Below are 14,952 nucleotides of genomic sequence, written 5' to 3' on the forward strand. Positions count from 1 at the left end.
CAGCTCTCTCACTGGCTCTCCCTGTCAATTTGGGCCTGGCAGCTATTGAAGCCTTGTTCCAGTATCGGGTAGTAAGAGATTATCATCTTTCTGTTAAATTCCGACCTTCTTTGGCATTGGAGGGTCTTTTGATTGCTTATCTCTACTCCCTCCTCGTTCTCCTTGACACCATTGCAAGCTGCATATTCTTCAAGGCCTGTAAGTCATCTTGTCAAAAGTCTCTGGAAGGTAGTCACAATTACCAGATCGATCTTGCACAGGAAGAGGAGAAAAGCATTTTCACAATCCGGAAGACTGTGCAAGAATTTCCTTGAAGAACCTTCTGAAGGTTAAAAATGCTTCTAGCTGTTAAATGGCTCCCCGGAAAATTGTTTTGATAGTTGAATTGGCGCCAATAAAAAGATTAGACCCATAGAATTAGTTCTGGTAGCTCTAACAATTGAGCGACCACCAAGCCAAAATACAATACCCGATAGGTAAGCTCAAAGAAGAGCTAAGCGGAAATAGAAGGCCGCATTGTCCCATTTCTTTATACTTCGTAGTATTTGCTTTTTCTCCTTTGTATATTCATAGATTCCTTTAGATTGCATTCGCTTTTGTCACTTCCATCAGCTTTCAGATTCTTAGTGTAATAAGACGTGATTGTAAAGATTACTACAAGATCAATAATCATGAAATATTAAGTAATGGAACAAGGTGTCAGGGCAAATATAACTTTACAGCAGCCTCACTCAGACACAAAATTACAGGTTAACCACTGTATGGGTAAATTCCATTTTGAACAGAAATCAACACAAGGTTGGAAGAATACATTACAAATGTTGCCTTCCGGTCTTGTCTTGGTGGAATGAACCAAGAACAAGAAATTGCAATGAAATTCAGGCAGTACAAGACATGCTTCAACTCAACCAAACTCCACTCTCATTCAGTCCCTCTCATGTCTTCTCAGAGTGGATGTCAACCCCAACAACAGAGGGGCAAGAACCAAGAGCTAAAAGGGCCCACAAGCCTGATTTTAAAGCCGTGGATCACAAATAAAAGAATATCAAGCTTTTCACCTTAATCTTAGGGAGACCATAAAAAGGTCCAAACTCTTAATTCTAGTCAGTCAAAGCTTCATATGGTTAGTTTGGCTTGATGAAGATGATGCCTTGGATTTAAGTGTCCTATCTTCGTGACCAGAGCTAAAGAGGAGGTTATTCCAATTTGTTGACCTGTGCATCATTCGGGGAGGAACCCGGTCACTATCTTCACCTCCAGATGCCTCATAGCCATCACTCGTAGACCTTGAGAGTGGTAATCCGTTCTGAGCACTACCAGCAGCAGAAAGAGCCATCAGCCCTCTGTTATCTTCTGCTCCTGACGAGACATGGAATGGATGGAGATCAGGTGAGGCTAGACTACTCTCAGGAGAAGAAGCAACCATCCCAGTTAGGGCTGACATCGCTCGGCTTGTACGGAAAGCACTGCGTGCTTCAAGTTGCAGAGGAGCTAAACTGGTTGATGTTCCTGCTACTAGATCACTGTCATTACTATCAGCAGCCTTGGATGATATTTTTGCCAGGGACTCAAGCGGAAGATCTGCTGGAACTCGGACCCGCTTGTTAGCTCGCCTCCGATTTTCTGGTCTTGGGAGCATCCTACCACTGTTGCTTCCAAAGCTGCTGTCTCTTTCTAGCCCAAATGGTACTTCCTGCCTTACCACAGGCTGAAGGATTCTGGATTTCTTCCTTGCCTGAAGTGCGATTCTTGAGACTTCTTCGGCATTCATACGTGCCAACATCCATGGACTGATCTTCACAGCTCCAGGATTCTTTCTTCTGACATGTTCCTCTCCCACCATCCTCTTCCCAGATGAGCTAATAGGCATTCCAGTGTCTGGAGGAACCACATCAAACTGGAAGGAAAGCAGAAAAGGTAGCATCATGGCACAATTGACAGGACACCCGCCCAATTATAAATAAACCCACACACTAATTTGCTAAAGTATGGCTCCTACCTGATCTTCAAGAAACAATCTTGGAGGAGTACACCATGCACCTCGGTGGAAAGTGTTGAAGGAGCTTGCACTACTTAACCCAGTAAGAGAGCTTGCAGGAGACATCTGCGGGCTCTGCTGACCTCCCACACCTTGCTGCTCCTGCTCTCTCAAAGCAATAATGTAATCATATGTGCTGATTCCCTGTTACATATAACACATGCACTTAGAACATAATTGACAGATTAAGTTGTATAGATGGTGTTCTTTTTCTTGTTCTCTTTTTCTTATCAGCAATGGTGATTTATTGATGTGAAACGGATCAAGGGGGAACGAAAACAGTCCATTCCACGATGCTTAGAGTGAAGAGACATAATACAAACAGCCAAACGCAGACACATGAAAATACATTTAAAGCATCAAAATATTATTCACCCCTGTGCCACCAATTCCAGCACCACCTTTGTTACTCTTTCCCTTACTAAATAGTCACCAAGTCCATTGGCCAATCTAGGAGTCCACTTGAACAAGCAGTTCAGATTGGAAGCCAAGGTGATACCCAAAAGACCAAGAGCCATCTGTTCTTGAAGAGAGAGACAGCCTATCACCATTGAGTAATAACTCTGTATTTTTTGTTTGGTGTCCATGTGGTATCCTCTAAAATGACTCTTGAGGTAAACGATAAACAGGACCATCATCACATGATTGCACAAGTAGTGCTCCTTATGTTCCCTGTACCATTACAGCAACGATAACACCACATGAAAACACAACAGAAAGAACCAAGTAGTTAATTTACCTTTTTAATGAGAAGAACATGAAAGAAGAAAAGCTGAGCAAGAGGAAGGGTTGCAATCATGGCCAAAATGGTGCACGAAGCCTGTTAAATGCAGCATACATTTCATTGGTAAGAGAAGATTATGTTCAAAAAGAAGAGAACAAAACTGAAAACCAATCAATCACTTGATTTCTAAGTTTGGCTTATTTGAACACCCAAAAAAACAATTTTATAAAAGTAAAGCTATGAAACAGCTCTCAGAGTCCACTTACCAAACATCTTTGTTCAAGAAACAGACCTTAATTTAGCATAAACAGAAAATAAAAGGAAGAATTAAAATACTCACCACCACCACGACAAAGGGCACCAAAGAGAAACTGCTCCCCAACTTGGAGGTGATCTCCACGGAAAATTGCTTCCGCTCAAGAAAACAACAAATGATCACAAGGATGCCTATCGACCATTGTAGAATAAGCTGCAATCTCAAGCCCAAGGTGCAAAAACCATGTACATACCTGTCAATAATCAAGCAAAATGAAAAGAGACAAGAAAAGAAAATGCTTACTCTTCAACTGAAGTGGTCATTGGGATGTTGCATGTTTCTTCAGAAGTTGAGATGATGATTGTTGCTCAAGGGCAAAAAGAAAGGATAGGATGGGAAATGTTCTAAGTAAGCTGGAAAAGAACAAGTCTTAAGGTGGTGAAGAGAGCACTGACTGAAGGTTTGAGTCAAATTTTTGGATGTTTCAAATCTGACACCCTTAAGCTTCTCAACAGGCAAAAGGATGTAGGCTCATGCTTACCAATAAAAGGGCAGAAACCATCAAGGTGAAAAACTGTTGGTAGTTCCTTCGGCCTATACAGTTGTTGAGCCACTACAAAACCAAAACATGAAAGAGATTAGAGGTGCTGCCAAGGGTGGGCCTGAGAGAATTTCCATCAAACAAGAGTTTGAATACCCTGCAATGATGATCAAAGCGGTCAACACACTTGTCGCAAACCCTGCAGTGCTTGCTGTACTTGCAAACCTGTGCCACAATTCTATAGAATCAGAATACCATATGTATGAACAAATTGGGTGAAAGCCTTGTAATGGAGTTATACTTTACAAGCTATTCAGCAGATATGCAGGCAACTATACATTGACAAAGTTTTTTTATTCCTTGACCCTTAGAAAGTGGATTGAGTTTGGTTTTCTTATAGTTAAGTGCAGAGAATAAGAACATATATAAATTTGAAAATATAACAAAATTCAAATTCGAGCAGAAACTTTGCTGTTTTGTAATATGTTCTGTTGGACTTATCTTTTAGTTCTTTGGGAAATTCAATTTAATTACAACTTGTACTTGGAAATAGAGTTGTTAAACCATTAAGAACTCTAACTTATGCTCAACAAAAGTCTTACCCAATTATTCAGGTAAGCTATAAAAGTACTGTTTCACCTCCTTTTTTTTTCATCAGTAAACTACTGTTTTACCATTCACTCTTCCGCCCATCTACACTCTTTCATTTAAGCTGCAGGTCCTTGGACCCTTCCTCACTAATTGAATGTACATTATTTATCCTGATTAAAAAATAAATGATAGATCATAGGTCTAGATCAATTATTATGCATGAAGGCAAGCTTTTGAAAAGAAGAGACAGACTACGAATGGGATTATCATTGCCGCACATATTTATAATGATAAATCATTCGGGAAAACTGGACAATCTCCAAAAGGAAAAACGATGGACTTCTTGGTGGTAAAGGTCATGCAACAGATGGTCAACGATCATGATTATCTAATACATAGAATAAATAGGTCATGTAATCAGGCTAACTATGAAATAGGAGATCTATTTATTGGAACCCAAAAATGGTGGTCTAGCCCCCTGCATGCAGGCAAATTCTCATGAGCAATTTGGTAGGCCATCATTAAGATCTAGCCACCACAGACCTCATATTTCCTAATGATAAAGCATATAATGCATTTCAATATTGTCTAATTTAGAAAGAAGGTGCAAACATTACCGGTAGAAAATGCCTGTACATACCTCCACCTCACACAGGCTGCAATAGAACAAGCCATCCTCACTTGTTTGCAGCTCAGAGGATTGTTCAGATGGACTTGAGCAGTTGCATGTAAATGCAGATGAACAAAACCCCAAGAAATACATACAACAAGATTGACTGTGAGAAGATGTATTCTTCTTTTCAGTTTCACTTGAGGGATCCTCCCCAATGGCAGAACCCATTGCTGAATCTATGGTCTTATCTCCAACCAATGATGCATTTGCATCTTGCTTTGAGGAACTTGAACCGCCTCCTAGTTTAGATCCCTTGGGCTGAGGATACTTTTCATCAGTTGAAGTATTAACATACTTCTTGGACTTGAACACTCCTGAATCTGCAGGATCTGCTGCCGCACACCAGATGTAGAGGCTGAATACACATGTAATCTGAAAGGATAAGTAACATAGGTAATGTTAGCAAGATCAGAATGAGGATGAAGAGGCTGGTGATTCAAATCTTTAGAAGACTACAACCCTCAACATATATAATTCATTTGATAATGAAAAGCAATAATACATAGAGGCACATACAAAATATACAATCAATCTGTAGCTTCTGTCCAAAAAGTGTTTAAGGCTAAGTTTAAAAGTGCTTAAAAATAAGTACTTATTCAAATAAGCACTTATTTTAGGCTGGGACCACACCAATAAGCACTTATTTGCATTTTGGGAAGTAAGCCCAAAACAAGTGTTTGGTTTGAGAATAAGCACTTATTTGAAAAGCCCAAATTTTGGGCTTATTTTTAAGCGGTTATTTCCTTTTTGGCCTATCTTGGCCCACCACATCATTTTAAAAATACCTATACTACCCCAATTTAAAATAAGTGATTTTTCACCAAACACTCATAAGTGCTTATTAGAATAAGCACTTATTCAATAATCGCTTATTTTTCAAATAAGCTCCCAAACTTGGCCTAAATCTCCAAGGGCCCTCACTACCATCTTTAGACCAACCAACTACCAGCTAAAAGTCCCCCTCCACCTCCACATGCTTAACTCTGTACATGTCTATTGATATATTCAAAAAGGCAATACCATCTCCTAATTTACCAAGGATCATGTTTTAAATCCAAGCTGGAAATGGAACCGCTTTTCCTTCTGGGTGGTAGGTCAACAGTTCCATAGATCAAACAGGTTGACCTGTGGCATCATAATTCAATAATAAAAATAAAAAAACACAGAAAATTCATAGAAAACTTGGGCATATCTCTAATACTAATATAATCATCATATTAAAAAAAAATAGGTATGGCAAATAAGAATCATTTTTTTAGTGATGGAAAAATTACTAAAATACAAAAAAATATATATATTTAACCCATGGCCCACTGACCGGGTCAAACAATTCAGTGGTTGAACCAGCTGGGTCACCAGGTCATTTCCCAAGTCAACAGTTCATTGCAGACAAGCAGTTCAGTGGTGAAACAGACCCAGAATTCTGGTAGGATGATGGGTTGACCAGCAGGATCAGCCATGTGTTTAAAATATTGGTTTTAGCAGACCCCAGATGAAAGACATTGCAAAATTTCTACAAATGAACTTTAAGTTTTGCATAGTGCACTTGAGCCCAACTATTACCTAACAAATTTGGCAATACGATCTTAAAGAATTCCATGGAAAAATGCATGCATGATGCACTAATGAACAGGAAGAAAGCCATTTCCCTACCACCCTTCTCATTGCACATGCATAGAAAATGAGGAAAATCATGGTCTAGCATTTGATGGATACCCCTTCAATGATCAAATCTGACCAGCAATAGATCTACACTTTGGTGCTGCAATGCCCGACACCAAAGTATATCATATATAATGGGTTCTCAAATCCTTAAAAGGCAAGTCTAATAAATTCATCAACTAAATGATGGGAGAATGTTCTCAAGAGACATTCAGTTCTGCGACATAACAGACTACTACCATTAACATCTATCAATCATATAGCACAAGATACATTAAATGAGTGTGCATAATACAGTCAATTCAATCATTCACATCCAACCATTCAAGGTCAACAATATGGACGCTGCTCTTGACCTAGGCCATAAGCACTAGTCTCTTACTCTTTTGGAGCCTTCGACTTACACCAAACCACTAATTGCTGGTTTCAAACACCCACCAAATGCATGACCAAACCATTTCAGTCAATTTTTCCACATCTTGCAACCTATCAGAGTTGCCCCTAGATTCCCACAGATAATCTATTTCTGACTTTGCTATTGCCACTCATCCTTATCTCAGAGAAGTTCATTCTGAGATGCTTTTCTCTTGATTGTTCAACAGTCTTTACCCATAAAGGCTGTGCCTGTTCTTACTTCTTATAGCCATTTATTTATGGATTGCTCTTACAAACATTTTGCACAACTCTCCTGCAGTATGAATGATTATACAACAGTAGAGAAGCATATTTCCACTTCATCCATCATGGACTTATAGCCTCACAATCCTGACACTCGTTATGGATTATCTACATCTATTGTGGCGTGTGTTGGTTTTTTATGTTCCCATGTAAACACATACAAGTAATCAGAATTTAGATTGACCCCTGGTCATGTTATTGTTAAAAAAGTTCTGAACACATTTATTCATATGGCTAACAATATATGCTCCCACTGTGAGCTGCTTAACAAGCACCATATGTACCATTAAGTGACCTTGCACTGTGAGGCAAAATTTGGCATGCTACACAAAAATGGAAGTTTCAAATTTCAGTACTACCACAATCCAAGTGGCAGCCTACTCAGTGAGTGGGCAATGTTTCTACTTTCTATGACCTGGAAAATTGTGTGTGTATATATATATATAGATAGATATCAATAGCCCTTTCTGACTCTCCAGAGAATGCAAATTGTTTGGATGGCTAGTTTTTGACAATCCAAAATTTTTCCATCAACAGAGAAAACCGAATTGATGTCACATGCTCAAAGCCACCTATTGTATCATATCATATGATAAACAAGAGTGGTTGTGGCTTTGTGCATGAGCGTCATGAACTTCATCCCCATTACCCAGTTGCATACTGAAAATCGGTTATAAAATGTTTGCAAAAGGCATAAAAGCAGCCTCTTTAGATCCCACCTAGCCTTTTTTTCTAGATACTTTAGTTCATTCTGCATTTTAAGGACATTATGAGAAGAGCTAAAAATGAATCAAAGATATGTCCTTATTGAAAATCACTCCCCCATGCAAATAAAAGCTCGAAATCAGCCTTGATTGAAATGAAGATAGATAGCCTGTATCTCTGGGTGAAACTTTACAGAATTTCAACCGGAAAGCTTCTCTGAAAGAAAACTTTCTATTCCAAGTATCATGTATTTCCAAATCCGCCATGTATTTCTGGATACCAAATAGGAGGGAGGGGCATTCAAGATGACCTAATGTATTCGTACAAGAGTTCCACCATGATTTATAAACAGGATTCAAAATTCACATAGGAATAACAAAGTGAGAGGCTTTGCCTAAACAAGTGAGAGAATACTAACTTATCAATGGGTGATGGATTTGAACCATAAGCTAGGACATTATATTATTGTCTATTGGCTCCCAAAGATGCAAAAAAAGCAAAAGGACAAGCAACCCTTCCTTCCTTGTAAGCCAAAATTACAGCTTCATGGGGAAATTCGAGGAGTCAGTAGGACAGTAAGACACAAAAGAAATAGAAACAGAGAATAGGAAAGGAAAAAAGGAACCCATTCATAAGGAGGGTCAGAGAATTAAGCTCAACCCATGAATCGAAAATCAACGGAAAAAAGCACATCATGCAGATCTCAGTTCATAAGTCTACCAAAAGAAGAAGAAGAACCTGAAAATATGAGGAACATCTAAAAGAATTTGAAAGATTGCTTACGAGAGGAGTGTAAAGCCCCATTACAACGTACTGAAACACCTTCCCTCCAACGAAAGGCACGAAGAAGACATAAAATGCAAAACCCAATGCTAGAAATACAGCCACAGCAACCACCTATAGAGACAGAAATGAGCACAGAGAAACGGGAAAAGAGGATAACAATACTAGCATTAAAGAGGAAATGTACCTGAAGAGGATGGTAGGGAAGCTGCCATCCATGCTTCCTCATTTCCTACTTAATTGTTGCAGATAAAATTCCAGAAAATGCAAAAAAATGGTTATGAATCCAGATATAATAAATGATTTCGGTTGCGTTCTCTCTTTCCTTTCTTCTTCTTCTTCTCGTGAAGAGATGGGGTTCACCGGAAGAATAACCTAATAGTTGCGTATCTATTTCCTACCATTCTTATCAGTAAGAAAGAGGGAGGGGGAAGTGGGAAAAATAAAGATTGATTTTGGGTTCAGGGGAGTGGAGAAAGGACAATGGTCAGTGGTGAAGTCTTTGCTGGATTACTCCATCTCCCAGGGCACCAAAGGGGCGAAGGGTTGGGTACTTGGGTTTCTTCCTCCTGAGCTCTTTTACATGGGCAAAGATCTGCTTCTAGTAAATATAAATGGAGAGAGACTGAGAGAGAGAGAGAGAAGCCACACCTCCTTTTTCTATGCGCAAATCATAAGCGTCTCTGGTTTAGTAAAAAATTGCTGTCTGATTTTCCTTTTTATGGATTCTAAGTTCTAAAAAACGACTTTTGAAACATTAATCTCTCTCTCATCTCATCTCAGCGTGTTAACCTTAATCACTTACACATGGATCAGTACTTCTTCGGGGAAAATGAAATAAAATAACAGAGAAAAATCTCTGTCTTACTCTTGGGTCAACACGGAGGTACAGAGAAAATAGCCCAAATCCAAGTTTTTTTTTTCTTTTTACCCTTGTTTTTTCCTTTCTCCTATCTGTTGATAAAAGTGGTCATGCTCCAGTGTCTTGTTGCAAAAGAAAGAACACAATAATAAATGATCTTGAGGGATGGGTCCCTCTTCCTTAATGGCATCTCACCATTTAGTCCCTCTTCCTTAATGGCATCTCAGCCTTTATGCCTCTTATGTCCATTGACCACATCTTGATACCCATGCTTCTTTTGCAGAATGAACAGCTTCTAAGAGGCAAAATAACCAGGAACCCCACTCTAACAGGAATTTCCATCTCTGTTCCATATTTCATAAATGAAAGAGAGTAGTTGAAACCTATAAAACAGAATTTGGATCAAGCAGCCAAGCTATATATATTATATTAGAAGCTATATATATACCTTAAAGAGTGACTATAAGGTACAGCTTCTATATCTTATGGAGATGCTTTGTAGGGGGATTTTTGCCTTTTTGTGACAAGATTAAAGACCTTAGAAACCATTTATTTGGTGTAATGGTAAAATCCTAGGCTGTCCAATGTAAAAATGCAAGTTTGAGTCTGAGAATGGCCATTGTGAAAAAAAAAATGTAATAGGTTAGGATCATATCCAATCTATTCTTCCCAAGACCCTGGATAGCTGGGGCCAGTATTGAGTAATAGCATTATGACCTTTTATGACTAAGGTAAGACCTTATTTTAAATGGTTTAACTATTTAAATGTTTCATATAATGGCAAAATTTTGATTGTTCTCTTTTTAAACAAATACAAAAAAAAATAAATTTGCAGTTTTAAAAGAAACTACTACATCAAGAAGTAAAACAGAATCAAATGTTTACATATCCAATAGTTAGTTCTTCTCTGCTTTTGTTACATCCTCTGCCTTCAATTGGCATAAATAATAAATTCATCCCTTATGATGGTGCGCTACAAGTTTGCATTTTCATTGTTCTTGTTTCTTATTTTTATCTTTTATGTTCTGTCATTGCAAGAAATCAAAGAATGCTAGGAAGAATTGTACAATTAGAAGAGATGAGGAATTTTTTGTATACAATTTTCACTTGGGAGATGTGGGGGATGCACATAGTATTTGGGAGATGCTGCTGTCTCTTTGTCAGTGGGTCATGTGTAGATCTGTGAACAAAAGTTATCATCTTAAAACCCAACATGTACTTCATCCCTTGTCGATATCAAATCTGAAATGTATGATGCTTTGAGAAGAAAACTGGATTTTAATTTTTTTGAAAATTCTAAAAGGAAGAGACTTGAACATCTTCACATTATTTCTGACTAATTGGTCTCAAACTGAGTATATTATACATCAGTGGATTATGAAAACTCAAAAGTATAGCACTTGAGCAACTTTATTTTTTTAACTTTTCTGTTGTCACCCAAAGCCATTTGAAATAGACCACTAATGAACCAACCAAATAGAAAAAGTAAATTCTGATTCTTTTGGCTTTTTAAAGTTGGGTTTATTATCAAAGATGCATCTTGTATGTGCATTGGAATGTATCAGAGAAAAGGAAAACCCCAAAGTAAGATAACTACTAAGGAAGAGAGTTTTCAATCAATCAGGAAGGGAAGGGATGTAGCTTGGTTCTTGAATAGGATTTCTTTCATCAACAGTTTCGCACTGTGAAGAAGAGTGACCGAACAATGGAAGGTTGAGATTGATGGGGTGATGAGAGACCTGAGCAGAGTGGAGAGGGTAGAAAGTTGGTTAGGTTAGGGTTTTGAGCTTGTGAGAAATATTTGGCATTTTCTTGTCAGTTATTGGATTTTGAGGAGGAAGAAAAGGGCAAATGGGTATTACAAAACTAATTACCTGTCCTTGTATTTTTCCACGTCCTTTACTTCTCTCTGACATCTCTCTGATTCCCTCTCTCTCTCTGCATTAATTTTCTATGGATTTCTCTCAGTGCCTTCCAGCATGGAACACCCCCCCTTCCCCAAACACACAACACACGCTGTATTTCTCTTCACCCCATTATATAAAACACCTATCTCTGTTATACACGTGGTGGGTTATACAGAGTTACAGACGCTTGATCTCATGAACGAAATTTGACCCACTGCGACGATCAAATGATTTCATCTTGTCTCCTCTGTGTGGTTTAAAAGTAAACAAATCCAACGGTTGATACGGATTGTGAACATGACACAGAGAAATCCATATTGGTCAGTCAAACCCTCCATCGTGTGGAAAAAGCTGTTGCCAAACAAAGGCATTATGTGTAAATCCGGAGTCTGAATCACCTGCCAACAGAACACGTTCCAACCCTCTGCCAATGTGATTTTATATCGCACATCTTATATACGGAGGGTCCGTCTCAGTCGACATATGTAGTGTTGGATCAAATTGGTAAAGGGTTGGAACGTGTTTACTAGACAGAAAATCTCAACTCGTAAATCGTAAATACGTGCGGATATTCCTGCTAATGGCGTATTATCATTGGGCCACGCGATTTGATAGATGCGAGGTCTAGCAAAGAGTCACGCATCAGGAATCTTTTTCCCGTTAGAGCAGTCTTTATATCTTCATAGCTTTGACCCTTGCATTGAGAATATCTCCCTATTCTTGTGCTTTATTTTATACGGAGATATGCTTGATGCAAGGTTGCAAGAGGCTGTTGGGACGGCATAAGCATGGACTTACCCTGACTCAAGTCGATCTCTCTTCTTTTATCTGGTAGCTCAGATGGCTGCCTAAAATATAATAAATAAAGATTAATTTCAATTAATTTTAAGAAAATGCCATCCTTAGATGGGACCGATACATGGGTATGGCCCCACTGTTTTGCCACCTGTCACATGTTTGAAAAAATGAAGAGATCCCAAGGCTCAACTTTCAACCAAGGTTCAAAATATCATTATGTATCGGCCTATATTATTATGTATAGGCTGATACATATCATATCATGGCCTTCTCAATATGCCCCTACAGAGAATGTTTTGGGTATGATTCAGAGGATAATCGGGCCTTAAACCAACCCCTTTGAATCAGATTCAAAAAAATTAAAAAAAAAAAACAGAAAAAAGCACCATATCGGCCTCTATCAATTCTTTGGACCTTCCTCCCAACTGAATGACAGAAGAATTCAGTAAGAAGTAATAAAATAAAATATTTTTTAAAGCAATAGTAATATGAATTGATAGGAACCATGTAATGGTTGGTAAGTCAATTGGGATTCACCCACATCTACTGGTCTTTGTGTCCTCTAATCCTCTTACCCAACACTAGAAGATTCTTCCCTCCAAGCGTTGTTTTCCTTTTTATGTCTTTTAATTAAGCACATTCCTTGGCATTAACTGAACATGATTTCATTGCTTTTGACAATCTCATTTCATTTTTGAAAAGCTTTAGTTGGATTTCCTGCATGGTTAATTGGATCCTATGGCCTGTCCAAGCCCTCAAATCTGTGTTTAATGTCAAAGTACACATCAGTTCCATACCCAACTTTGTCTCCAAGTTGTGCTCTCAACATTGTCCTAACAAATTACTCAACTGCACATCAGGAATATCTCCTTATCATGAAGATTTACTGATGTGAGAGGATAATAACTTGTTGGAACAGTGTCAGAAGTATTTGTTGGGAGCATTTCTAAAGTCGAGTTTTTTTCCATGGTAATTAATGGTCATCAATACTTTTTAACTTTTATATAAAAAAAATAGGCATATAGAATGATGGACTATTTTGGAGCACATTGCAGGATCTTTTGGGCCGAAAGCTTTCCTTGAATAATGGGTGGGGAGAGGAATACATACTCTTTTAGAGTTCAAAACTAAGTTGCTGCACTCAACAAGATTCCTGTGATGTTTAGAGCTAGCAAACTTCTTATAACATTTGATCATTTTTCTACTTTTAAAAAATTATTAAATTTATCTGATTTTCATCTTGAAATCTGTGACTTTGATTCTGTTTCACACTTCATACAGACAGAAATGGATATATATATATATATATATATATATATATATATATATATATATATATATATACCTGAAGTAGTAGAGACCATCTGGTCATGAAATGGATCAAATATGACATAAGATCCAATCATTCGTTGTATTTTTTAAAATGATTTGATCATAAAAGAAGTTAGAAACTTAGAATTAAAAAAATCAAGGTCAGAAATTTGTGTTGACTGTATTAGAATTCTTCCCCTTTTTTAATAAGCAGTCACATTAGATTTCAGTTGAAACCTGATGAAGGAAGATTTGGCCCGACCTCATAGTTACGCAACACGTGGCAAAGGCGATAGTTCGGCACAAAAGTACGCTTAAGGCGCAAGCACCAAGGGGAGAAATCAGCAGTCCGAACTCCCTACTAGAGGCCCAAACTCACCCTTGGCCCCAAACCAGACAGTAATCTGAACTAGCATGCATTGAACAGTTCGGGTACACCTCGCTGAACTGGCCTGCTTTATAACAGTTCGGGTACACCTCGCCGAACTGGCCTGCTTTGTAAGTTCAGGATACACCGTCGAACTGGCCTACTTGATAACAGTTAGGGATACACCTCGCCGAACTGACCTGCCCTATAGCAATACAGGACATACCTCCGAACTCAAGACTTCGCCTCGCTCACCACCCCACATCGCCTTCAGGCGCACCTGACTGACTTGGGATCTGACGCTTGACGGCCGCACTCCAAACGGACACCTACCACCGCCTCCAGACACCGCCATCTCCAGTTAGAGTGACGGTTCCGAAAAAAGGCAGTGACGGTTCTGCCCCAGCAGGAAGGACGACACCCGAAGTGACAGATGCAAGGGTAATCATACCCGACCTGACAAGGGCTTCGGAGCGAGTGCGCGAAGTGATTATAAAAGGCCCCCTACCCCCAACAACAAGGTATGTGAACTTTGCGCCATCTGGTCTATACTTTGCCTTTGAGAGATTACTAACTTGAGCTTCGGAGTTATCTCACCGGGTTACCCTCGGAGTTCCCTCATCTTTCCTGTTTCAGGCTCCCCGTCGCTCCAGCTCAGAGGCGGAATCGTTGACAGCTAAGACCGGCCGGATTGCGCTCCATCAATTGGCGCCGTCTGTGCGAACGCTTCTAAAAGCCTCCCTCTAAATCTCTCTTACCTACCCTTCTTTCAAAAACTCCAACACCAAAATGGCCTCCTCCAACAGTGCCGGACGTGGAACAGAAACAACCACTACCGGAGAGCAACTCCATTTTCCAGCGGTGTGCATTGGGCAGTTCACCATCCCCTTTTCAGATCCCAAGTTTGAATGTTCCACAGGCGGTGGCACCTCTGAACACTCCTTCGTTGAACATTCCTCTTCCACTCCCCATTGAAACGAACTTCGCGGAACCAACTGTTGTCCCACTGGCAGCCCGCCAAAACCAGCTAGATGATCTAATGCAATGCATGCGGGC

General features: G+C 39.2%; 1 protein-coding gene across 1 annotated transcript; it reads right to left on the reverse strand.

The window, feature by feature from the left end:
* Window positions 1-639: 639 nt before the first annotated feature.
* LOC148863224 (putative protein S-acyltransferase 22) lies at window positions 640-9,465 on the reverse strand. The gene is made up of 9 exons (XM_088979302.1): window positions 8,839-9,465; window positions 8,652-8,765; window positions 4,791-5,195; window positions 3,716-3,784; window positions 3,560-3,631; window positions 3,103-3,231; window positions 2,778-2,858; window positions 2,000-2,182; window positions 640-1,897 (listed from the first exon to the last, which is right to left on the reverse strand). The coding sequence occupies exons 1-9, from the start codon at window positions 8,878-8,880 to the stop codon at window positions 1,109-1,111; spliced, it is 1,884 nt and encodes a 627-aa protein (XP_088835428.1). The 5' UTR covers window positions 8,881-9,465; the 3' UTR covers window positions 640-1,108.
* Between the last annotated feature and the right edge of the window lie 5,487 nt (window positions 9,466-14,952).

Source organism: Nelumbo lutea, chromosome 3 (genome assembly GCF_056320005.1).
Source record: "Nelumbo lutea isolate HS-2025 chromosome 3, American lotus-T2T, whole genome shotgun sequence".
Lineage (NCBI taxonomy): Eukaryota > Viridiplantae > Streptophyta > Magnoliopsida > Proteales > Nelumbonaceae > Nelumbo > Nelumbo lutea.

Bases quoted from the DNA above. Each gene is read 5' to 3' on its own strand.
- LOC148863224 (XM_088979302.1), bottom strand. From the start codon at position 8,880: ATGAGGAAGCATGGATGGCAGCTTCCCTACCATCCTCTTCAG. The intron at 8,766-8,838 runs GTACATTTCCTC...CTGTCTCTATAG, and splicing joins TTCCCTACCATCCTCTTCAG to GTGGTTGCTGTGGCTGTATT. The intron at 3,632-3,715 runs GTATTCAAACTC...TTGGTTTTGTAG, and splicing joins GCTTTGATCATCATTGCAGG to TGGCTCAACAACTGTATAGG.